The 26188-nt window shown below is 38.5% G+C and overlaps 1 protein-coding gene across 1 annotated transcript in view; it reads right to left on the reverse strand.

The window, feature by feature from the left end:
• The window catches only part of dscama (Down syndrome cell adhesion molecule a), a 156378-nt gene that overhangs the window by 29961 nt on the left and 100229 nt on the right, over positions 1 to 26188 (reverse strand). The window contains exons 12-17 of the mRNA XM_036595644.1: positions 8203 to 8417; positions 6329 to 6425; positions 6092 to 6220; positions 3816 to 3983; positions 1950 to 2020; positions 244 to 484 (exon numbers count right to left, since the gene is read on the reverse strand). Of these exons, the coding sequence (XP_036451537.1) occupies positions 244 to 484; positions 1950 to 2020; positions 3816 to 3983; positions 6092 to 6220; positions 6329 to 6425; positions 8203 to 8417 (921 nt within the window). The remainder of the gene's footprint in view (positions 1 to 243; positions 485 to 1949; positions 2021 to 3815; positions 3984 to 6091; positions 6221 to 6328; positions 6426 to 8202; positions 8418 to 26188) is intronic.

The raw sequence follows: 26188 nt of genomic DNA on the forward strand, positions 1-26188 counted from the left end.
TGTGTTTGCTTTTATGAGTGTTTATTTGTTTGATAAAATAAACATAATTAATGTACAGGGTCTCTGAGAGCAAAAGGATTTTAGTCCACCTCAGTTAAAAGTCTGAAATGTCTTTTTAACTCTGACTTTGAACCAATTCAGTAGAACGATCCATATAAAAATGAGAAATTCTATTGTTCACAGATTTTTTTCTGGTCAAATTTTAACACAAGTAAGCCCCCCATGCTCCGTTTGTGGTCTTACCGTCTTCCATAGTAGTGGCTCGGACTTCGCTGGATGCCGGGCCGGGGCCTGCACTGTTGCTGGCCTGCACCACCACCTCGTACTGAGTGTATTTCTTCAGGTTGTTGAGGGTCAGCGTTTCGGTCTCGCCTGTGCTCTCCACGCTGATGCAGATGAACTGGTGACTTCCGTTCATCGAGTGCTCTCTGTGGCACACCTGATACCCTCGAATCATCCCATTCTGGAGGTGTTTCTGAGGAGCCTGAGAGAGAGAGAGAGAGAGAGACATAGAGAGAGAGAGAGAGAGAGAGAGAGAGAGAGAGAGAGAGAGAGAATACAGCAGGTTATAACTTCATATAAAATGAAACAAAATACTAAAATTCTTTGCAATAATCATCTGTAATTTAAACTGGTTATACTGTAGTTCAGGGGTCGGCAACACTCTTTTACTGTCCTGTTGTGGCTCCACAGCAGAATCAGATTTGTAGGTAAAAATAAAATAATCCTCCTTTACAGTAAAATAAAGCTCTGCTGATCGTTCAACACAGTTTAACAATAAATGGTCTTAAACACTGGAGTTAATGTAGAACTGATAATTCGCCCTTTAACCCTGAAGTTTGGCATGCAGACTGCTGGTCACCATAGCAACACAGACAGCAATCTCGCCTAGCTAGTAGCTAATGAAAAAAGCTGTAGTCAGCTTCTCACTCGCCAGGTTCTTGTTTGAATTTTCGCATTCCACCTTAAATGGTGCAGCAGTTACATTCTGGCACCCTCAGGCACCATTTAAGGTGGAACGGGAACATTTGAATAAGAAGCTAGAGAATGAGAAGCGACTTCAGCTTCAAAACAGTCGAACATTTAGAGACATTTTACAAGAAACTTGTTTTACTTTTGAGGAATAGTTTCCTGCCGGAGATGCGAGAAAAGATGAGCTAAAGCTTAAAGCAGAGCAAAGTAAGTCTGTGTTTTTGTTCATATTTATATCTTAAGCCTACACTAGGACATCAGCACATACTGAAACATATTTACAGCTAAGATGGTGAAACGATACTTCAATAAAATGGACATGAAATGTTGTGGCTCCCAAGGTGGTTTGATTTTTGCTGAAACTTGACAAAAAGGCTCTTTTTAACATTTGGGCTGCGACCCATGCTGTAGTGGTTTGATCCCAAAGTGGAAAGAGTACTTAAGTTATTTTCTGATAAACTACTTACTACGTTGTTTTAATTGTTTTATATTAATATCAGGCTTACAGGAAAAAAGTTCCAGGTTACACTAGGTTTATTAGCCATAAGATAACATTAGCCTACACTGAACATTACCTTACATTACTTAAACAGGCTAACCAATGTACCTTCACAATAGAACCAACAGCTTTAGGTTAAATAAAGGGATGTTGTTGCGCTTGTTGTGCTCAAAAAGAAAGTGGTTAAAGACACTATAGCTATTTAACTAGATAAACTAGCTAGTCAGCTAGTTATTTCCTCAGGCTGAATGAGTTTTTTATTTTTATTTAAAATGGCAAAGCTGAACATTTCATTAGAAATAAACTCAAATTAAACTAAAAATAATATTAATGAGTTATAATAAAAAAGTAAAAAAGTTACGGGGAAAAATAATAAAAAGTACTGCAATAAGAGTAATTTGGCTAACTGGGTACATTCCACCTCTGTTTGAGCCCCACAGCACCACGAGAAAAGCTGGATGAAAATGCACTTTTATACCTTCCATGTAACTTTGATGCTCTGAGAAGAAATCGCTTCAAGAGTCACATCTTGAGGTGGACCTTCAGGATCTGAAACACATAAACAATCACACTGTAACTGCAGGCAGTGTCTCAGTAACAGTGCAGAGTAATACTGAGGCTTTCACAAACGGCCTATGAAAACTAATATATGGTTGGCCTACATGAGTCCAGTCAAAGTTACCTGGTTCACCCACTTATATCAGATAGATCAGACCTGTGAGTATCTAGATATCAGCTTTTGAGACTCCACTTTCAGTTTGAAAGAAAAGTGATTTCATGCCAGTGTTAATCCAAGTTGTCTTACATTCTTTAAAGACACTACAGGCCTGCTATCCTGTCAGGGAGACACTGGAAAATCATAATTACCGTACAGCCCATAAGTAACTGGACACATAATTCAAATTTATTGTAAACGTGATATGAGTTTCCATGATAAACACACTGTTAAAGGCTGCAATATTAGATGGCTTTTAAGTATTTAAACATATATTGTTGTAAGCATATATATATATATATATATATACTCACAAAAATATATGTTTAAATACATATTAAATACATATACATAAAAATATATATTCCAAAATGATAACTTTACAGGAGAGGGAAAAAGCATACTGCATACTTTACATATACATATATTTATTTATATTTTCAGGAAATGCTGACTGTTTTTCTAGTCTAGTCCTGTTTTTCTGGTGCTTTTGTAATTCTGCATTGTTTGGTATTTGTTTAAAGGTGATATTACATAGATTTCTATTTAGATACACACAAAAAACAGTCTGTAATTGCTTCTCATAATCATAACTAATCATCATTTATGTCTTCTCATATCTTCACATACATCCCGTAATCCAGTACACTGGATTTGAAATGAAGCAGTGACTATGAAGTTAAAGTGCAGAATGTCAGTTATTTCAAATGTATTGAACATCCATAATGGATCGTACAGAAATTGCAGTTTACATATATTTACCTATAAATAATGTGTCATCTCATAAGTGTCTTCTGTATCCATTTTTTTCTTGAGCTGAGAAATGAATAATACTATTTCGCACCACTAGATGGCAGGATTGCAGTATATTTCCAGTACTGTTTATGCTTCGCTTCTGAGTATAAATTGGAACAAATTTGTGTACAGTGTACTGCCTGTTTACCAATAAATATTATAGGCTAATATCATCTCATTATCCCTCAGCTCACTGGTGTCTCTCAGTCTTCTTAAACTTTTTACTCCCTAACCTCTGCCTGAAACTGTTTTACTTGATTTACTTGATTTTCATTATTTTAGTTCTTCTTATTTTTGTTTTAATGATGATTATTTTATTATTTCATTTTATTATTTTATTATTATAAGTTTCCTTTTTTGATCTTATCCTCCTTTTGTTTCATTTATCTTCCTTTGATTTTATTAACTTTTACTTTTTAATTATGCTTTAATTATTGTTTTATATTTTCTACCGTTTTTATGTATTAGTATTATTATTAATGTTTCTTTTTTTATACTTACCTGATTTGAGTCATTTTTATTATTAAATTAACTTTTATTATTTGATATGTTCTGACACATTATCAAACCCTTTTTCTACATCAACTCGGCAACACTGTAAATGAGGGTCACCCTCTATGTTCTCTGAGGTTAAATAAAGATTGATTGATTGATTGATACCTTTTATCATGTCATCGCTATTTGTTTCTAGGATCCGATAAACCCCCTTTAAGCTATATTGGTTCTTAAGCATTCTACAAATATGAATTAGACCATAAATATGCATGAAGTATAAATGAAATCATCTTTGGAATACGCCTTTAATGTCTTGCTGTGATTTGATTTGGGTGTTACCTGCTTCATCTGTAGTCACAGTGAGCTCGTTGCTGGGTTCGCTGTCTCCGATGTGGTTCTTGGCGAACATGCGGATGTTATAGGTGGATGAAGGGTGGAGCTCGATGATGGTGGCCAGATTCAGAGTGGGGGAGACGTCCCTGGTCCTGCGAGCTTTGTCCCAGGTTGCTGTAAAACACAGAGCAGGACGAAGAGTTAAAGTAAGTCTGTACAGAAGAAGTTTTCAGCCCTTGTTCTTGAGAACTACAAGGGTTCTTGTAGTAAAGTCTGTGAGTCTGCAGTTATTTCTAGTCACTACAAGGGTCCAACTTACTTGAATGGGGAGAGACCTACATACCTGGTACTGAAAGCCAGGCCAATTAAAAGTGAAATTACAAGTAAAATCTGAAAACTGCATGAACAGTCTGTGGTGTTTGGCTCAAACAACACAAGAAATTGTTTTTCAGGTGAGCAAATCTAAGTCATACCTTTACCCCCCGCTTATACCTTTACTAACTTTTACTGAATGATAGGACTTTGCATAATACAGACTCCATTCATCTTATTTTAAGCTAGTGAAATGCCTTCTCCTTCTATTATAATGATCTGGTAGTACTGCCAAGGTTGTAGTAACCCAACAAGATTTAGTGGCTGCAACTGAAAGCGCCAGCCACCAGGGGGCTCTGCAGGCACGACTGAGAATGGGATAATAACAACTGCAAAAGAGCAAAAGAGCTTTGATTTACTCTGTATCTAACTTCACCTTTAATCAATAAGAGCCAGTTTATGAGGAGCCTGGCCACTTCTTATTTCCCCCATTATATCAAAGACATGACTGCAAAACAGCAGAGGGCGCCCGTGAGCGAGTCCTCAATGAATGGGAGTGAATGGGGCTAAATGGCTAAAAACGAAAAGTTAAAATAGTTTCTAATCACTGAACCAGAACTTTGTTACTCCTTTAGTTTTAGAAAGTAGAAGGATGTATTTCACTAAAAAAGCAAAGAAAACTCACCTGTATGTTTCCTTTTTTCTTCAGCAAACGGGTTTTGTGCAGTACAATACTACATTACTGCTACTGAGTGATGATTAGTTGGTGAGCGGAGCAGCTCATTGGCTGTTCGCATTCACAGACGTCATGAACGTACATGAGGCGCTGTTTTAAACTCCTATAACTCGAGTTTAAAAGCTCTTAAAATATAACAGCAGTGTTAAAATGTTTTATGCTGCTCTGTGTTCAGGACACGAATGCATTCCTTTATCTTAAAAATGTTTAAGCATTTATAAACTATGATTTTGCTCAAATCTTCACCCATTCAGTTTGGACTCGCTCGGGAGCGCCCTCTAGCGTTTTAGAAACCCAGAAGACATTACAGAGTGGTAATTCTCCTCTGTACAAGTCCTCTGTTTAATCAATAACCACAGGCAGCTTTAGCCTATATTCATTTCACTGAGCCCAAGCTTACCTCTGATTGATGTCAAGCAGAAAATATGAAAAAGAGAAATCATAACCAAAACTTGAGCTTAAAAAAGCAAACAAACTTACATTTAACAATGTTAAACGGTATTAAAATCATGATGAACATGTTGGTGTATTGATAGAGGTGTGGTAGGGGCCTCAAGGTACAGTTAGTCTAGGGGTCCCAGAATGCTTTAATATGACCCCAACTACTGTCCTGCATACATTCTTCAAAATAAAGGTTCCTAACAGGTTCCTGGCCCTAATGCATGGTTTTAGGACTAACCTGTAAGTGTTATGCTATGCAGAGATCCTTTTAACTTGAAAAAGTTTGTCCACCTTTTAAAGAACCATATATTAAAAGGTTTTATGAGAATTAAAGGCGGTTCTTCTATGGCATGACTACAAAGAACCCTTTTTTAAGAGTGCAGTTTAGTATTTTCTGTACTCTAAGGCTGGTAAAAGTGGCCCAAATGTGATTTACGTTAGGTTTTTCACATTATCTTTTTAACGTGATCTATATCTGACATCACTCTGAACACATAATGGCCCTGAACTCACCCGCAGGCCCCAAAGAGCATCACTCCACTTGGCAAGCCTCATTTTACGAGACCGACACCAGCTGCATGGCTTTTGTTACGAAAGTGTGCTTGATACAGGTTACAGGACAGGATTTATTTTGATGTGTCGCTGCTTATTATGATAGCAGTGGTATCATAACCTGGTTCTCTGGAAAACCCTGTTGATTAACTGACCAAGTTGAATCAGGTGAAGGACCACTCATTCATTATAATTATGTAAACGCTCAATATACGACAGCAGTCTGTACACTAGGCTGTACCTGATTTATTTTTGCACTCTATATCGTAGCCAGTGATCGGGCTGTTCCCATCAAACCCCATCGTCCAGCGAAGGGCGATGGTCCTCTCCTTCACCTCCCGAATCTCCACTTTGGGAGGTTCTGGGGGCTCTGAGGACACACAGTGGAAAAAAAAGCCATTTAGTTGAGCAACAGGATAATATAAACAGATTTTTCTAACCAATATTAATGACACTCGAGTCATGCTGGAGCTCTTACCTTGAACTGTAAGCTGAATAATCCCTCTGTCTTCACCATAGGAGTTGATTGCATGGCAGGAAAAAAAGCCAGAGTCCTCCCTCAGAGTCGGGTAGATCTAGATGGACAGAAATTGATTTTAAAAGGGCCCATTTCACTTTTAATCTGCATGTGAAATTAACTCTGGAACACTTTGTAGGATTGCCGTAATACCGTTTGTAGCCTCTAGCTGGCAGGATTGCAACATATTTCCTCTAGAATTGAGTGTTAACCCTTAAATACTGCAGATTTAAGCAATGATAACAAAAGCATGTTGTTGTTTAATATTAATCACATCTCACTTGTAGCTTCTTGACACAAGCAGCGAAAATCTGTTGACTTTTAACTCATACCATAGTGATGGAGTTACTGTTGTGCGTACAGCTTTTTCCAGTAACTCTTTACTTTATCGCCAGGGTTTTGTCAGTGTTTGGCACTGAAACAGACTGAAAATCTCACATCTGTCTACACAGATTATAAAATGTAAATATAAGTCAGTAGGTAACCAGGTAATTTATATGACAACTAACTATATTTAAACACTATAGCAAAACAACAGTAGTAACTCTAGACTTCTTAAAAAGCTCATATCCTACACGTCTCTTGTATTAGAATTTTCCCCTTGAGGTCCACTTATAACATTGGAATGGTTTTATATACCAAAAATGGTCGCATGACCATCTTCCAACATCTATTTAGTCCTTAGAATTAAACTGCCTGTTTTTGGTACTGTTAAAAGCTTAAGACTGATATATGTAATGAGCTCCGTTCTGACTGGCTACCGTGTACTGTGCATCATTCAAAAAGCACTAAGAACTGAAATACTCCTCATAAATTCAACTGTTTTTTCCAAAATGTCTGCATAATTCAATCGTTAAGATGTAAACAAAGTCATTCAGAGTGGTTTGGTGTGCAATACTCTGTTCTAAAGAAATTTACAGAATCGTAAATTTGCAGAATTGTTTACAGTGGTAGTGATAGGAACCAGACGCCTGAAGATTTTAATGCCTCTTACATGAAATGGTTATGAACACATTGCCTGACTGTTTAACGATAGTTTTGCGACAAAGCCTAAACGCATTTTTTTAAATTCATTCATGGTGGAGAGGTAAATGCAGGCTGTTTTAAGGCAAAATAGTTTGGATTTTCCATTATTTTACCATCATGAACATATACTATACTATACTATACGTCTGTTGGAGATATTGTAAGCCCTGGTTCCTATCACCACCACTGTAAAGAAAGCCAAGTCGGCAAGTTTCAATGAACCATTTTTAACCACTCTGAATGACTTTGTTTACATCTCAACTATTGAATTATGCAGAAATTTAGAAAAATCTGTGGAGTTCCCCTCAAAGAAGAATTTTAAGGGTCGTGTGGGACCACATCTCAATTCCATACTGTCATAAGTCCAGAACTTCCAGGATAGTTACTCAACAATTGATAAACTAGTCAATATATCTAATATTTTCTCATTTTAAGATTGTTAAAGAAACTTATTTAAGTATATTTTAAAATTATTTAACCTATTTCTGTACATTTTTGCTTGCTTTAAGTCATTTTATCTAGTGAAATCATCTAATTCAGATCGTTTTACTTGTTTCAAATAATATTCCTTAAATTAAGCAACATTATCTGCATTATTTCTCAATACAGGTAAAATGATCTGCGAATGGAATAAGACAGTTTCTCAAGTAAAATGTATAGAAATAAGTCAAAATTTCTTCTAATATTCTTACAACAATATTCTTATAATATTCTTACAATAATCTCAATGAGAAATATCAGATATGTTGATAAGATTAAATAAATCAAGCAGGCCAATGCGAACACCAGCACTGCCCCATCGCACGTACCTCTAGTGTGGAGATGACCTCTTCGCCGACCTTCTTAACAGTGACCGTGTGCCTCCACATGTCCGGGTTGATCATGTGGGACTGCTTCTCCTTCTCCACCTCCTTCTCCCACCGCACCATGATGGGCTTCTCACCGTGCGCCTTACAGCTCATCTCGATCTTCTCGCCCTTGGTGGCCAGCGTGTTGTTGGGGTACGATGTGATCATGGCAGGGACTGTGAAATGCAGGCAGGTAATCAGAAGGAGAAGCACCCTAAAAATATTTTTTTAAATCTCTTCATGGTGGGGAGGTACACGCAGGGCTTTATACGGCAAAACAGCTCCCAAAGAAAACCTTTTTCCAGATTTACCATCATCAGCATTACATACTGTAGACATCGTAATGTCTGGTTCCTATCAGCTCCACTGTAAAGACATCTGAGTTGGCAATTTTCTATACAACAGAGCACGTCATGTCAAACCCCTCTGGATTACTTTGTTTACACATCAACCACTGAATTACTGCAAAAAAAATGGTATCTTGTCAAGTAAAATTATCTTAAATATAGTCTATAAACCTAATGTTTTTTTTTTTATTTAAGCTTGACAAGATAACATATTTCACTGCAGAAAAATCTCATAGTTCTGCTGTCTTTAGTACTATTTTACGATGTGATTAAGTGACCTTTATTAGTCGCACAACAGGGACATTTCACCTCCGCAATCTAACCCATCCGTGCAGCACACACCACATACACACTAGTGAACGTACACTAGGGGGCAGTGAGCACACTTGCCTGGGGCGATGGGCAGCCCTATACACAGCGCCTGGGGAGCAGTTGGGGGTTAGGTGTCTTGCTCAAGGGCACCTCAGTCACTTACTGTTGGCTCAGGGCATCAAACCAGCGACCTTCCGGTCACGAGGCTGGTTCCCTAACCTCCAGCCCACGACCATAACAATAATAAAAAAAAACTTGCTAGAAGTAATTCTGTCCAAACTATATATATAGTATGGTACACAAACAAATAGACTATTTCCATGTCTATATGTATACCATGTCTTTTGGGTCATACAAAATTGTTCTACATAGATACCAACTCATTCAATATATAGAATACACTTTACATAAAAGACATTTATTTAACTTCCTGTCAAAAAATGCTATTAAGGTCCAGTTATTAATTTTTTTAGGAGATATTATTGATAAGTCAAAGGAAAAACATCAACCATACAGAGAAAATGGGGTTCCTAACAACCATCTGCAAGATCTAGACCACTAAAAATTATCCCCATCAGATAAACAGCACTTAAAGCTTTCATCTTTGAGAGAGAGGAGAAAATCAAGCTGCTTCAGATCTGAAAACATCCACAGGTGTTTCTGTCCATCCTTCCACTGTGAGAAGACGACTCAGCGCTGTGGGTCTGAAAGGATGTGTAGCTGTTCAAGAAGAACCTCACTGAGAAAAGGAGATGGACACATCAAACGAAGAAGCTGAACAATGAACTGACCACCCCAGAGTCCAGACCTCGACATCACTGAATGTGTTTGGGATTACTTGGATCGTGAGAAGCAGAAAATATACTAGTTGAAGCTTCTGTGTAACGTTCTGTAAAATGTTTGTTATTCCATTGTTGGAAAAGGAATAAACTGTTGTGTCTGACCGCTGACCGGTTTGGTGAAGCTGTTGTCTACATACAGCTGCAATATGTCACTTTGTGTGGTATTATAATACTGTGTCTGTACGAACTTAGACTAAATCTAATGTTACACACTGCTCTACAGTAACATCTCACAAAACACACTCACTCCTGCTCTCTCACACGAACACAGACCCCTCTGTGCACACACTCGTGTCCCTGGTCACTACAACGGCCATTTTACAGTGAGAAGGGTGTAAAGAGAGAGCTCTTCTGGGGAGTCCGTGTGCAGCACGGCGTAAGTGTGATGTTATTGAATGTGTCAGGTTAAGGGTTGCAGCCGTTTACGTCTCATCTCATATTCACCTCCGGCTTTTTTCAGATGGACTCTGAAGAACAGCATGGAACTGACCTATCCTATTTGCGCCTCGCCAACAGATACGCTCATCAATAGCCGCTGTTTCTATAGCCCTATTGGAGCTGGGTTAGTTTTACCTGAGGAGGTGCTGTAACTGTGATTTCAATCTAATATGAATCTGCCTGTAGTGTCATTTGTAATGTAATAAAATGAAAATAGACAACTACATCTCTTTTTTGGCGACTGGGAGACGATCCTCATCACTAAAATTGAAGCTCGGAAGTTCCTTTATCCTCAAGTTCAAATCAGGTCTACTGTAATCTACTGAATTTTTGGTGATGAAGAAATACACTATATAGACAAATGTATTGGGACACCTGCAGAACCTTTCATTACATCCCGTTCTAAATCCATAGGCATTAATGTGGAGTTGGTCCCCCTTTGCAGCTGGAACAGCTTCCACTCTTCTGGGAAGCTTTCTACCAGATGTTGGAGTGTCTGTGGGAATTTTTGCCCATTCATCCAGAAGAGCATTTGTGAGGTCAGACACTGATGTTGGACGAGAGGATCTGGCTCACAATCTCCGTTCTAGTTCATCACAAAGGCTTTGGATGGGGTTGAGGTCAGGGACTCTGTGCAGGCCAGCCAAGTTCTTCCACACCAAACTCACCAGTCAGGCCTTTATGGAGCTGCTTTGGGCACTGGGGCTCAGTCATGCTGGAACAGGAAAGGTTCTTCTCCAAACTGTTCCCACAAAGTTGGAAATATACAATTGTCCAAAATGTGTTGGTATCCTGAAGCATTAGAGAAGATTTCCCTTCACTGGAACTAAGGGTTCTAGACCAACCCCTGAAAAACATATCATATCATCATCCCTCCTCCACCAAACTTTACAGCTGGCACAGTGCAGTCAGGTAGGTAATGTTTTCCTGGTATTCACCAAACCCAGACTCGTCCATCAGACTGACAGATAGAGAAGCGTGATTCTTCACTCCACAGAATGTTTCTACTGCTCCAGAGTCCAGTGGTGGCTGCTTTACACCACTCCATCCGACGGTTGGCATTGTGCTTGGTGATGTAAGGCTACATGCAGCTGCTCGGCCATGGAAACCCATGACATGAAGCTCCCAACGCACAGTTTTTGTGCCAGAAGAGGTTTGGAACTCTGCAGTTACTGACTCAGCAGAGTATTGGTGACTTTTATGCACTACGCTGAGGACAGCACTCATCGAATCGCTCTGTAACTGAGTCACTGTGGTTTCTAAATGTTTCCATTTTTCAAAAATACCACTCACAGATGATCGTGGAACATCTAGGAGGGAAAAATTTGCTTGTTGCATCTTATTACAGCACCACGCTCAAATTCAGTGAGCTCTTTAGAACAACTCATTCTCTCACAAATGTGTGTAAAGGCAGACTGCATGGCTAGGTGCTTCATTTTATGCACATGTGGCAATGGGACTGAATTAAACACCTGAATTCAATAATTAAGAGGTGTGTCCCAATACTTTTGTCCATATAGTGTATCTTGAACTTACCTCACATAGAGCAGTGTGATTTCTGTTCTGTTGGCCAGCATTCGTTAAGTTACATGAGTTTCGCTTTACAAGCCAAGTGCTATTGTTTCTAGCATTAACTAGATGTTTTGATCTTAAAAGGACCACATCCTACATCACTCTTGTAGTTCAACTTTTTCTCCTGAAATCCATTTATAACATTTGTGACATTTTATGTACCAAAAACAGTCATAGTTCATTTTTACCTGGCCATCTTCCAACCCCACTTTATCCCTTGGCTTTCTGCACCTGTAAGACTGATCTATGCAAATGATCTCTGTTTTGACTGGCCACCCTGTATTCTGCCTCATTCCTCATCAAGCTTAACAGCCTGAAACACCCCTTATAACTTTATCGTAAATGGGCTGAGCTAAACTGCTGCAGGCTAAGTATGTGGTTATATGCAAATGACTTGGTTTGTGTGACATCACTAAAACATTCATGCATGGACTGATGAGTGAACAGTATGTCTTGAAACTTTCACAGTGTTTACCAGACCTGAAAACAAATCCAGCTCGAATAGGGCTTCTGTTGAACAATCCTTACAAACACTGCCAAACATTCAATTTAAGGCAGAAATCCCTTTTCTTTACCCCAAAGTTAACTGTGTTCAAATCTACTTGTTAGCTACTTGCAATCACATGAGGCTACCAAGCTGGGAGAGTGAAGACAAGTATGTGCTCCGAGACAAGTGAAGCTTTACCACACGTTTTCAAACTGCCACAAATACAACGTCACTGGACAGATCAACACGCTTGGAGGAGAACACTGGCTGCCAGTTCTGTCACATCAGCTGTAACAGACGGGTAGTATCACTGAGTGACCCACCAAGAAAGCAGGGCCAACCATGCTAATAATAGCTTAATTACATTGACAATAAACTGATACATTATAGATAAGGACAGTAAAGGGGGTTTACAAAGGTGCTTTTTCTCAAAAATTATTCAGGCCAAACTGAGCCTGAAGTAAATAAGAATGGCTGACAGCAGTAAGGGAAGATGCATGGCTTCTGATTGGATGTAGGTTTTGAATCTGATTTCTCGCCTAATCTATTTTAAAAATAAATTTCCATTCGATTTTGACATATTGAATAAAAAGATTTGATGGAAATGGCAAATATTGAATAAAATGGCACAATTTGAGTAAAAATTTATATGATCAGGTCAGATGATGAACAGACATAAAGTCGAGGTCACATAATGGAAATTATAGCTGTATGTTAGCCAATGTGTTCTGAGCTCTGAGCTATTATGATCTAAAATACAGCCATAAAAGTAAATAAAACGTGGGAGTGAGCTGAAGGATAAGCCTTATTCACAGAGTTTCTGCAACATTTCAGTTTTGCCTGAATTTAATTCAACAGCTGGATGGAAACCTGGCTAATGTGACATTTAACCTTGCAGACAAATTAAATATGATTTAAAATGAACTCAAAACGTAGGTGATGATCAGGTCAGATTTGATGAAAAATGATAATGTCAGCAAATCGGGAGCTACAGTTTCTCATTAGGCTTAAAGAAAAAAGAAATGGGACTTTTACCCATTATTATTATGTCTGTTATCATGTTATCATGAGGGACAACTGTGATATTAAGATTCCTCACATTTGTGCTATTTTACATTGTGAGCAAGGCCGTTCTGCTATTGCCACTATAGGCGCTAATTACAGATCAGTATTTTCTTTTTCCACTCATGATACTTTATCATGCAGTTTGCATTCATAAATCCGAAGGACGGGCCTACTTGGCCTTCCGTCCCATGTGCCTGTCAAGGTTATTTTGTATTTATTGCTGAAGAAAACAAGCGAGCAGCTTCTTGCGATCGCAGCTCCCCCCCAGGCTGTTAGCTGTCTCCATCATGACTACATAATTGCAACGTTGATGTATTTCTTTAATATCCAGCAGAATTACAGGCAGCAGAGATGGGCGCTGAAGGAAAAGCTGAATTTTCCTCCTGAGATCTAGTCACCCTTTCTGATCTAACACAGACTACAGCACTCTGTCATTGGGCAGGACCGTCCTAGCATTTATAGAGTCTTGTTTTTGATCTATCTTTTCCACTCATTCACTAACAGACTGTATAATAGAGAAGACAGGAGTAGTAAGTGCTGGGCAATATATTGTCTATACCAGTATGTTGAGAACTTATCCCTGATAGAGTAGAGTATGTTGTTTTCTACCTATTCAAAGCAAAAAACAACACTGTTGTCATCAGTGGCCTGTATATTTGGTACTTACAGTGCTTTTTTACTACAAAGGCTAAAATTGGCTGCGTCAGAACGTCAAAGTAAATGTCTAATTAAAGTCATTAATGGTAATACATAAATAGTTATTCTCTTTTTTGGCAGTATGCTTTAGCCTAGAATGCTTTGGTGTAGGTTACTAAATTGGCTGTGTTGTTTTTCCTCTTTGTACTATTCAGGTATCTGATTCTAACTCGGTTATGTCGTCTTCATTAGGAAGAACTTTTCAGAACATCAGCAAATGTCTAATTTAAAGTCATTAACTGTAATACATAAATGGTGCGTTCTCTTTTATGGCAGTATGCTTTAGCCTAGAATGCAGACATATGCTTCACAGTGAAGGCTGCTGGTTGTGTTTATGTGAATTCAGTATTCTGGTTGATGTGTACACAGTCGGATAGGCCGCACCTTTTAGCACTGGCAGCCTACTTATACCTGGGTCTGCATTATAGGAACATCCAATCTTTTTGTCTTAAGATCTGACAGATTCTCCACAAATTCATATTACAGAAGCAAATCTTATCTTAATTTAGGAATCTTATCTTATCTTACAGCATCTCATCTCAAGTTAGGGAATCTTAACCTACTCAATTGAATTCGACAATCAACTCAGGTTGTTTGGTAACAGACATGAATGATATCTGCATAGCAGAAACATAAACATGCAATCAAAGTAATGTTTAAAATGTAAGTTAGTTAGCCAGACAGCTACCGTTACCAATGTAAAAGGACGTTATGAACATTGTGAGAGCACCCCCTGCTGTTCATCAGAGCATCGATGCTCTCCAGTTTCAGTTTCCATTTCCCAAACGTTTTAGCCAACTGTGCTAATGTTAAAACAATGTTAGAAAAGAAAATCATAAATGAAACCACTGTTTCGTAATATAAATCAATGTAATGTCATTATGCTATTATAGTGAACTGCCTGTAATAGTTAATGTTTTACTGCCTGCAACAGTTGCCTTAAAATGACTGAATTGGGGTTTATCCTAAGTAGACAGTATTTAGGAAATTTAGTCTAGTTAGGATGTTTGAGTAAAACTGTTCTCTTATCTGGGGTTTATGGATAAAGTTACAAAGTTAAGTCCTAACTGAAAAAAAAGATGCCAAATGTCCAAGTCCCAGATTTGAGGGGGTGGAAGGTGTAATTTTTCATATATATTTCGAATAATGCTTTACAAATTCAAATATCATGCTCACCTTTCCTTTAGCATAGAAAACCAGTATTAACTTTATTACTGCAAACTTAAATATCCCCTGATACTGCGATAAATATGGAAAATATCATGATATTGAATTGTATTAATACCATGCAAGCACTATGAAAAGTGAAGCCTCATTGTGAAGCTTCATTTTCTGCATGTGAATGAAGATCATTGACAACAGAATTTAAATGGTTTGCCCTTAAGGCACTGGGAGAAAGCCTAATAGAACTATTGATTGGCGCTAATGAAGCAGGAGGGCAAGGAATCTATAGTCCAAAGAAAAGAACCCATTACACATGGATTGGTCTGGACAGTTCATCATATATTCATATATCAATCCTCACTACACTTTTTAACTTTGCAGTTAGCTATTTATACATTTTGTTATGTAAGCTGCATGTATGTATAAATAAATGTCTCAAAAATGCTAGTTAGCTAGATACAAGGTGTTGTGATGTTGTTACAAAACCTAAAGCACTGTCAACAGTGCTATGAGGAAAATAAGTGGTAACTGGTAAACCTGCCCAGTGACTGCTGGTATGGGCTCCAGCGCCCCCCGTGACCCAGAGGGATAAGTGGCTAAGATAATGTGTGTGTGTGTGTGTGTGTGTGGTAAGCGTGCCGTATTCCTATTACTAGTTATGCTTTCGATTACAGTCTCTGAGGTGACATCTAAGTATTAATCAGCTATAATATCTCATAACTGGATCATTATTGGAGTAACAGCATGTTAAGTAACATCTAAGCCTAAATTTCACTGTAGTGTTTAGCTACACCGATCAGGCATAACATTATGACCACCACCTTGTTTCTATGCTCATTGTCCATTTTATCAGCTCCACTTACTATATTACAGCACTGCTGTGTCTGATCCACTCAGACCAGCACAACACACACTAACACACCACCACCACATCAGTGTTACTGCAGTGCTGAGAATGATCCACCACCCAAATAGTACCTGCTCTGTGAGGGTCCATGGGGGTCCTGACCACTGAAGAACAGGGTAAAAGGGGGCTAACAAAGTATGCAGAGAAACAGATGGACTACAGTCTGTAACTGTAGAACTACAAAGTGCACCTATATAGTAAGTGGAGCTGATAAAACGGACAATGAGCGTAGAAACAAGGAGGTGGTCAGAATGTTATGCCCGATTGGTGTATATCTATATGTTTATATATACCCTGTATAGTTTTACCTTGTTATTACCTAGAAATGAAACTGAATCTGGGCTGCAAAACAAAGCAATGATCCGTAATATAGTTCTACTGTGTCGTTAAATTTGGCGAGTTTGATTGTAGTTACCACTTTGTTACTCCAATAAATTACACTTTCATGAGACATTTTATTGAGATATTTTCGAAAGAACATGTTGGGCATTTCAGAATAATTTACTAAGAATGTCTTGATGCTTACCTCTATTTCACCAAAGATAGTGACCTAGTATTAGGAGTTTGCACCAAACATTCACCCATTTGATTGGAAAAGAAAGCGTTCTCCTGTTATCCCAATTATTACTACTAGTGTTGCACCGATACCGGTACTGTATCAGTAAAACATAAACGCAGTATCGGCATCGGTGATGGGGATACAGATACATATGACCGTTACCACGAAGCATAAGCTGATGCTCAGAGATGCAGCGCGAGTTAGCAAGACGCACTTTTGAGGCAAAAGACATGAGAAATTTGGATGTGAAACAACATTTTGAGCCACAGAAGCTGCTGTGTGCTGATGTGTAAACACCACAGGGTAGTCTGTATACTGTTCAGCTCTGTATTTAACTGTTCTGCACAATAAAGATGTTTTACATTTACTTAATATAATAGTAAATACTAAATACATATAGTAAATAAACACAAATAAGTTTTCTTAAGCATCTAATAAATATAATCCAACAAGTAAAAGCCATCTAGCCAAGCTGAGTGGGTTTTATTTGTGATGCAGAACATAGATTTTACCAAAATAAAACATTTTAAAAATGTAGCTGTATAAATATCAGGACATATATGTGAGTTAGTTTAGATAGAGTTAGTGTAGATATCGGCTGATACTAAAGGATCAGGTATCGGTATTGGTATCGGAAGGGAAAAAGTGGTATCAGTGCATCAGTGAGTCTGACACACACACACACACACAGTAAGAGGGGTAAGAGGATGGGAATCTGTGATTCTTGCTGGCTCATTAAACCTATTTTTTATTCCCAGGACTATCAGCTGAATAAATATGGATTTTAAGTAAAGCCTCTGAGGCCCGTATGTACACAGTCTTAAAAGCTATGATTTGAGAACTGAATGCTGAGGAGAATTCAGAGCATCTCTTCAGTATAACCACGGAAGCTGATTCCTTCCAACCTGGGAATTCCTTATAACACTGGAGAGATCATTGTTAGTGATAATTGTTTTGTATTAGTTGTCAATGGACACAAAATTTGAGCTGTGATATTTATTTATTGTGATAAATCCTACCTAAACTACTTCTTCATATGGCACCCATCTAAATCCATCCAGTTTCTTCTTATATGTTAATATATATAAGGTTGATAAGGTTGGCACCCCGCTAATTGTTTCCCACTGCTGGTCCACCCTCGGACCACCCAGATTATTGTCCTGCATACAAGGACTAACTAGTTTTCAATCTCCCCAAACAGATTTGAAATGTATATAGCCTTTTATTTCAGAAATTGAACATAGACTAACAATACAAATAACTGAAAGAAAAAAAAAATAATGACTGGGCCTGATATAAAATGATTTTACAGAAATGTTGTTGCCGACACTGCTAGATTAAAATTACTTACTAAACTAATTTACAAAGTATAACTATTTAAAAGAAGGAAAGAAAAATTAGCAAATTAGACTGTGAATGGAAAACGAGTGATGATAAGTGGAATTATGTCCATTGCTTGGCCACATCACCGGTGAAAACACTGAGCAAAACACCAGTGGTCCACTAGCTTCGCCATCAGCGGCCCATCGGTGGTCCACTATCCTCTTGCTGTCAGGGAAAATAGAACCGATTATGCTAGTACTGGTTTAGCATAATCTGCTCCATTTTGCTTTCCTTAGCAGGCTAATAATTTAGCTAAACACACCACAGAACAGTTTAGATTCTCTTTCAGTCACTCTGAGACCAGACACTCAACTTCACTCCCTCTGATTTGAGTCTTTATCCTCTAAACTTGCTGATAATGAACCTGTGTTGTGTATAAAACTGCTTTAGTCTGCTTGGAAAGCTAACGCTAGTCTCTGATGCGAGGAGGGCAGCCTCTGGTGTAACAAGATTGGTGTAACAACACACAAAAAAATGATTCACTGCCTCATATTCTTAGTCCTCAGTGAAGGTTCAGTGAGTTGGAATTGAACCTTTAAAGATCTATAGAACCTCCCAGGAGGAAGTGGCCGGAAAAGATGCTACAGTGGATGAGAGCAATCTGCTTTCTTAAACTAAACCAAACTATGAAAGATGAAGTACAAACATTTTAGAATTATGGACAAATAAAATTTCACTAGTAGATCTTTGACTTTCCTGACTTATCTTTGCAGCACTATTCTGTACTGAACTACAGCACAAGTGCATTTAGGGTTGGACAACAAAATATAACAGTAGATCACTTTCAAACAAGGCGGCGACTTTTTCTCCACAATCAACATCGTCAACAAGATTAAAGCAGAAGATATTCGACTTTCTTGACTAACGTTTGCAGCCCTGTCCCTTACTCTGCAGCACGGAGGTGTGGGGGGAGTCCGTGGATTCTGCTTAGCATCCATTCTTTAGGGAATCCTGCCTGTTTTCTGCACTCCACTCCCCTGAGAGTCCTGCTCCCCTCCCCACCAAGATTTCCCTTTCACCTGGACATGTTACCATGCCAACCAGCTCCGGCCTGCCGGCGCTCTCTCTCCTTCTCTCTCTCTCTCTCTCTCTCTCTCTCTCTCTCCCCCAGCTCTTAGAGGGGGCTGTCAATGGAAGACAAGAATAGAACAAACATCCAGAATTGATTTTCAGAGGAGCACAGTTAACGCCACTCATGTTCATATCAGTGGAGGAGGCAGAGTCGGGGAATATACCTCCGTTTAGTGTAAAATAACGGTTACTTTCATCCAAAAAAGACATCATGTACTTGGATAGCTGATGAAAATGGATTTGTATTTGGAATCAGTGATAGACCATAAGAGGTCTACCATAAATACACGATTAACTACAAAATTAGTTAATTAATGCAACAAATAACATTTATTAGGGATGCATCGATACCAATACTGGTATCAGGTATCAGCCTGATGCCTTGCTCGTTTACTCATACTTGTACCAATCATCTGATACCACCTGATACCATGTCATGTACAACAACTCAAGCTGGCAGTGATAGAGGCTCTGCTCAAGTAGTGAAGTGTTGCTGATGCTGTGGCGGTCAGACAGCAAGTCATTGGTCAGTTTAACCCCTTAAATGGCCAGGGCCCGCCGGCAAGCCCAAGGTTTTATTACACAATTCTATAACCTAAGAATAGCTCAGTCAGTGAAGCGGCTGTAGCTGCACTAAAGTCCCTGTAGTTACTGAATAATAAGCCTCAGTATGTAATCAGTCTGGGATTTTAAGGGGCTAAACATGCTGCTCTAGCACAGTCCCGCCAGACATACACTGTGTGACTGTAGCCCATTTTTAAACACACACAAACACAATCACCACCTCTTCCCGAATATGGGTGGAGATACGTAGGCTAGCAAAATGGAGACGAAAAAGTCAACCAAACGAAGGTGAAAATATTTGCTACCAAAATCCATTTATGCCGACTTTACTCTATTTGACTGAATAGAACTGCGACATATAGACTTCACAATGTTGATTTTTCAAATTGTCTTTGTAAAATAGGCTGTAGAGAGACCGCATTGTCATACTGTGTACATTAGCGCCTGGTTTTAGTTTCAGTCCGTAGTGTGGTACAAGTTAGCAAAGCTGCTATAGCTCACTTTCTCAGTGCGTGTGCTCAGTCCTGTGTGCGCAGCATGTTGTTTTGAATAAAACAGCTTTGTTGATAGTTGTCCATAGACAGAACTGTCTGTAAGGGCTGCGTTTCATGTAGCAGGTCAATCGGACGGGGTGTTTTCATACAGTGTGAGCATATCAATCATAGGCTTTGTCTGCACACAGTGGTCTACTCAAATGTACAGCATACTTAATTACTTAATTCTACGTAGGTTACTCAGTATGGTATTGGCATCGGCATCAGCGAGTACTAAAAAATGCATTCGTACTCAGTCTGAAAAAATGGTAATGATGTATCCTTAACATTTACATTTGATTTACATGATTTGCATCAGAATAATATTGATTTTGCATTTGAGACCTAAACATCGAGCCCGACCTTCTTTTTGGTCTAAAAAACTTCCGACTCCACACAGCAGTGCACTCACATCATATTTTAGAGTTTTTTGTCCGGACACAGTTATGCTAATTCTTTCAATTGTAACCAAAATATCTTACACAGTGCAGCTTTATGATTCCCATATTTTATTTGGATTATTTGTTTTTGTCAAATATACGGAAATGCCAGTTCCTACCTGGCAATGGGCAATGTTGACCCCTGGTTGTAAGAATATCATCTACTCGCAAAAAATCATTGTGAGACCTAAAAAAAGACCCTCTTCCCTTGTAGTGTCTTACTTTAATGGTGTATTCCGTGTCTGGTATATAGGGGCTCTGGTCCTGGCCACCTATAGGTTCAGTCCTGAGCTGAATGCATCGTATATCATCCCCCATTTTGTCTGGGTTGGGAATGTAGGCCACGGCTGCTGCGCCTGACTGGGTCAGTGGGGAGATGTGATGCGTCTGTACAGCAGCACCCTGCCCCGCGCGGGCTCTACTCGCCAGGGGTAAACAGGGAGATGACTGGTTAAGTGGAGGCACTCGCTATTCTCTGCTGATACCCTTTACTGCACCATTGGGCTTTGCATGGAGAATGAGGCGCACCGCGATGCCCAGCAGAGGCCAACCAGCGCACAGAGGAAGAGGAGGAGGGACTTATAGGAGAAGGCCCAACAATACGGCCTGCCATTATGTAAACGCTTCAGCTTTATGAGGCATCCTTAATGGCCACGATTGCCGTAATGACTTCTAATTGACACTGATAAACAATGATTGCCTGTCAATGTGTCTGTGACGACTGTTTACAGGGCAACTTTACATAGAACAGTAGAACATTTCGACAGACGGAAGCAAGTTGTTGGCCGCGTGGAACCATTTCACAGTTTCTATGGGAAACATTGAGTGATTTATAATTTTTATTATATATAATTTTTATTCTTATATGATTTTTATGCTGAGTATGAAGAGGAGCTACAACACCCAAGAACTTTCCATTACAGGTTCAAGACCACCTGAAAACATGACAAATAAAGCAAAAAAAGAAGCAGAAAGGAAAGTCCCTGCTAGCATACATATGCCATCTGTATCCTTAGTTTTCAAAACGACAAAAAGATGACAGCACCAAAGTGCAAAGACTGTAACTCATTGGCCAAACACAGTAATCACTGTCAGCTTTTTTGGTTTTCAGTTTCAGTTTTTGGCATCAAGTCCTTATTTTACAAAATAAAAACAAGAGGCCTCCAGCCAGCGTCCACTGAGATCTTACGGACCCAGTGCAAAAATAAAAGAATGATCCACACATAAGAACATTTTAAAATGACAAGGACAGTGTAATTGTTTATTTGCCCAGCTATGTCAGCTACCCATGTTTCTAGGATGCAAAACTGCCTAAGTGGCCCAAAAAAGATGTTAGGGGACTCCCCTTCACTACAGGCCCCAGTGCAATTACTCTACCTGCACTGCCAGTAGTTACACCACCAGCATTTTCAGTGCTTGGGCCCCTAAAAATGCTGAGCATTGGTTTGTTTCTGTCCAGAAGGGGGAGATACCATCCCTTTCTCTGCTGATAGTAAACGAGAACAGTGCTTAATGAGGGTCTCAGCTGAGGTGAGCACGGTGGGATCACAGCAGCCACGGATCCCGGGCGCTCAGGGAGGCTCGGGTTACTACGAGCAGAGCACAGTGAATCAAAACAACAGCTTTGCACCTCGGGGACCCGCCGCACCAGGACACGCACACAGTACATCATTTTACCTGCCAGCCCGATCGATCACAGAAAGGACGCGGAGCTGGACGAGGATGTGTGAATATGTGTGTCGCATTACTGTATATTCAAAAGAGGCAGAGCGAGCGAGCGAGAGAGAGAGAGAGAGAGAGGTTGCATTTGGCACACATGAAGAACGACTCTGCAGGGAAGCTTCTGCTGCAGCTTGATAAGGGCTGTGCTGGGAAATAAGCCCCTCTAACATCAGAGAGTGATCAGCTGTGAATATGGCCTCTGCAAAGGGGCAGCAGACAGGGATTAACAGGATAGAGTGACGTTAAAACAAGGCTAATTTTGCCAGCACATTACACTCCAACTGTACATCACCTTTCTGTCAGAGCTGATCATGCGACGTGATAAAATATTTAAAGAATGCGCTAAAAATATGATTGTTTGGGTGTTGGAAAGTTGAACGTTTTAGAGCATTCTTTGGGAAAGCTTTAAGAAATGCATGAAGGATGTAAAATGGCAGCCAAATTATTGGATTATTTGCTCAGAAATGTGTAAATCTTATAAAATTAATAACTAATTTGGGATTTTTCCTTAGAAATATGCACATTTCATAATTTCACTTCTCACATTTATAAATATGTAAATTTCATCAAATTAAATTATAAATTTGGATTAAGTTTCATCAAATTTAATGAAATAAATGATACAAATTTAACTATAAATTTGGATTATTTGTTCAGAAATGTGTATTTCATAAAAACTGAATTAAACACTTTGAATTATTTGTTCAGAAATGTGTAAATTCCATCAAATTTAAATACACATTTTAGTCTAATTCTTTAAAAATGTGCCAATTTCATCAAATTAAAATATGAATTTCCTAGAAAACGTTTCATACTCACAAATCTTAAATGCAAATTTCAATGTAACAAGAACTCAAACAAAAAACTGACTAAGAAACAAACTGACTTTTATATTGTATAAATACAGCCTTATGGAAATGCCGGTTAAATGATACATGTTGCTGATTTTGATAAATACACTGAAGTGATAAAAATTTTCTTTTGCCTAAGCTAAATTTTATGTTTAATTTTCCCCAATAGAGTAAATTCAGCAAGTAAACAGTAACTGTGCGTTGAAATATGCAGAAGTTTGTTCTCTGTAAAGGATCTTATTTTCACTTAAATGCAATTCAACCAATTGCACCTAAGCTTCTGCATATGATTGTATATCGCTGCTGTTGGAAGAAAACCTCCATTTTTCCAATCTCCATTTTTTGTCGTTTTTCAGTTTTTGACGTAATTTAAAATTGCCTGTTGTCCTTTACATTGTATATAAATTTCATGAAGAATGGACCAAAAGAAACATCACAAAATGACTTGGAAAAAAGTCTGGTTCCACTGACTTACATTAAAAGTAAAGTATGTTTTTCCCTTCTCCTGTAAAGTTACCATTTTGAAGATTGAAGGTTTTCTTCCGACAACAGCGATATATATGTCCTGATTTGGCTCCTTCATTCTCTGTTGTCTGTTGTCTGTGTTGTTAATGCATTAATAACACATTAAATTACAATTTTTTTTAAACATCATTAACTCTTTTTCCTAGTTTGACCCTTTTAACCATCCGTAGCAGCACGCAGCTGCAGCACACTGTATGTTGCAATGACAGAATTTTACATGAGAGATGAGGACTCGAGTCAGCAACTCGGACTGGAGGCACAGTCACACTCGAGTCACGCGTTGACTGACTTATAATTTGAATCAGACTTGAAACTTATGATAACATGAGAAAAAAAACAAAAACTGCTTAAATATATGCTAATTTATGCATTGGGTTCAATATGGCTTCAAAACACGAGCCTTTAATCTGTGAAAAACCTTCAGTCTGAAGGACAGAATGAAGTGCTACATGCAGTAAAGAGGCAAAATAACTTAAAAAAAAATCTTAACTAGCATATAGTGTCGATATCATGTTTATTAGCTAGCACAGTAGCTAATTTAACTGATGTTGTCAGCTAATCTAGCTAAGTTTTTAATAGCTTACAGGTTGCTTTCCTACAAGAGTTACCAAAACCACATCTGGAGTAGCGATCACGCTCGATAGCATAGCTGCTAATCAACCGTTTCTAGTAGAAATAGTTCAACAAACCATTCAAACGAAAATCTGACGCAGCATGAATGCTGCACACTGAGCCAACATGACTGTAATTTAACTGTAACTAGTTTAGCTATTATTCAAATTCAGAAGAATAGTTACTTAAATCTGCCTTTGTGGATTCATTCATTACATATCAGTAGATACAACCTGTTACAATTAAAAAATGAATGAAATTATCAAACAGATCTACTGGGAATGTAGAATTAACCGCTCTCACACTTCACACACAATAATTCCATTCACATTCAGCATGGATGCCGATGCTTTCAAAATAAGAGACCCGTTTAATTATACTGTTAAATGTAAGTTCATTTGACTTAACACTAAATTATTTAATAAACACTATTGACTTATATTACTACTAATACTAATAATAACAATATTCTAAAAGCCTTATTATTATTATTATTATTATTAGTAGTAGTAGCAGTAGTAGTAGTAGTAATTGTGATTTGTAGTGACAGACTAATTTCCAATAAACATTGACTAAGATGCCCTTATGTGGTTGAATCATGTCACCATTGGACCAAAACCTTGTATCTCCATTTTTGTTGTTTTTCATTTTTTAATAATTTAAAAAAAACAGCTGTTCTTTAAATTGTGTTAAAATTAGGTAGAAATGGTCCAAAAGTACTTAGCAAAAACTGGTTCCATTAACTCTTATTCAAAGTCAAGACAGTTTTTTCCTCCTCCTGTAAAGTTACTGTTATGGAGATACAAGTTTTTATCGTGACATAACCTTTTTCCCACTTATTTTTTCAACCCCTCAGAGAACACCATCTGGCTCGTGCCCCTCAGGTAACTTGAGTTTGAGACCCCTGAGCTAAAAGGAAAAAAAATATTTGTGACTCTACCTAAGATATGGAAAAGAAAAAAGGACATTTACATTTGCCCTTATCTGGCCTTTGCCCTCTCATCCTCCTGTGTCTATATATATGGCATTATTCCAGTGTTACACACATTTTCCCATTTTTTTATACTGTAATTTTATGTGTCGAATCTCACATGCGCACACATATACACACATACACACACACTCACATATATGCTCACAAACACACACACACACACACACACACACACACACACACAGCATTAGTGCTTCCTCAAAGCTAGCTTTTCCACATGACAGCTTCTGCTTGAGCTGAAGGCTTAATGGAGGGGAGATAAGTTTGGCCACTGAGCGGATAGACCCACATGTCTCGGGCAAACGCGCTGCTTTGGAAGCTTCAGTGAGGCAGAAGCTCCACTGCACTGGCCTGGAACTGGTGCTTCTTTCCTATATGACACAGTGGCCTCAGTTAACCTTTATGGAATACGAACCGTTAACCCCTGGAAAGCCACGCAAACAAGGTTACTCAAAACATTAAGGGTCACCAAGCCAACCAACATCAACCACAGGGTGTAGCTTTCCTTAGTTACTGTTGCTGAGAAGAAGAACAAAACATGCTTGCAAAAGCACAAATCTCCACTGATTTCAAAGAAGTAAACATTGTTCATGGAAAAAAACAATGGAAAACGTGGAATATACTGGAATAATACAGTAGATACAAACCTAAGAGAATAAAGATGCAAAGAAAGACAGCAGCCAAATAAGGACACAGGCATTTACGATATGTCCTGTTATATAAATGCCATGTTTTTCTTTTTTTTTTTCAATGTTCTACACTGAATTTTGCACGTAGGATTTGCATGATAGAGCCCATTTGTTTCTAATCTGGGAAAGTTACACATTTCTGAAGAAATAATACAGAAATTAGGCAAACAATTC

The sequence above is a fragment of the Colossoma macropomum genome, unplaced genomic scaffold, assembly GCF_904425465.1.
Source record: "Colossoma macropomum unplaced genomic scaffold, Colossoma_macropomum, whole genome shotgun sequence".
Taxonomy (NCBI): domain Eukaryota; kingdom Metazoa; phylum Chordata; class Actinopteri; order Characiformes; family Serrasalmidae; genus Colossoma; species Colossoma macropomum.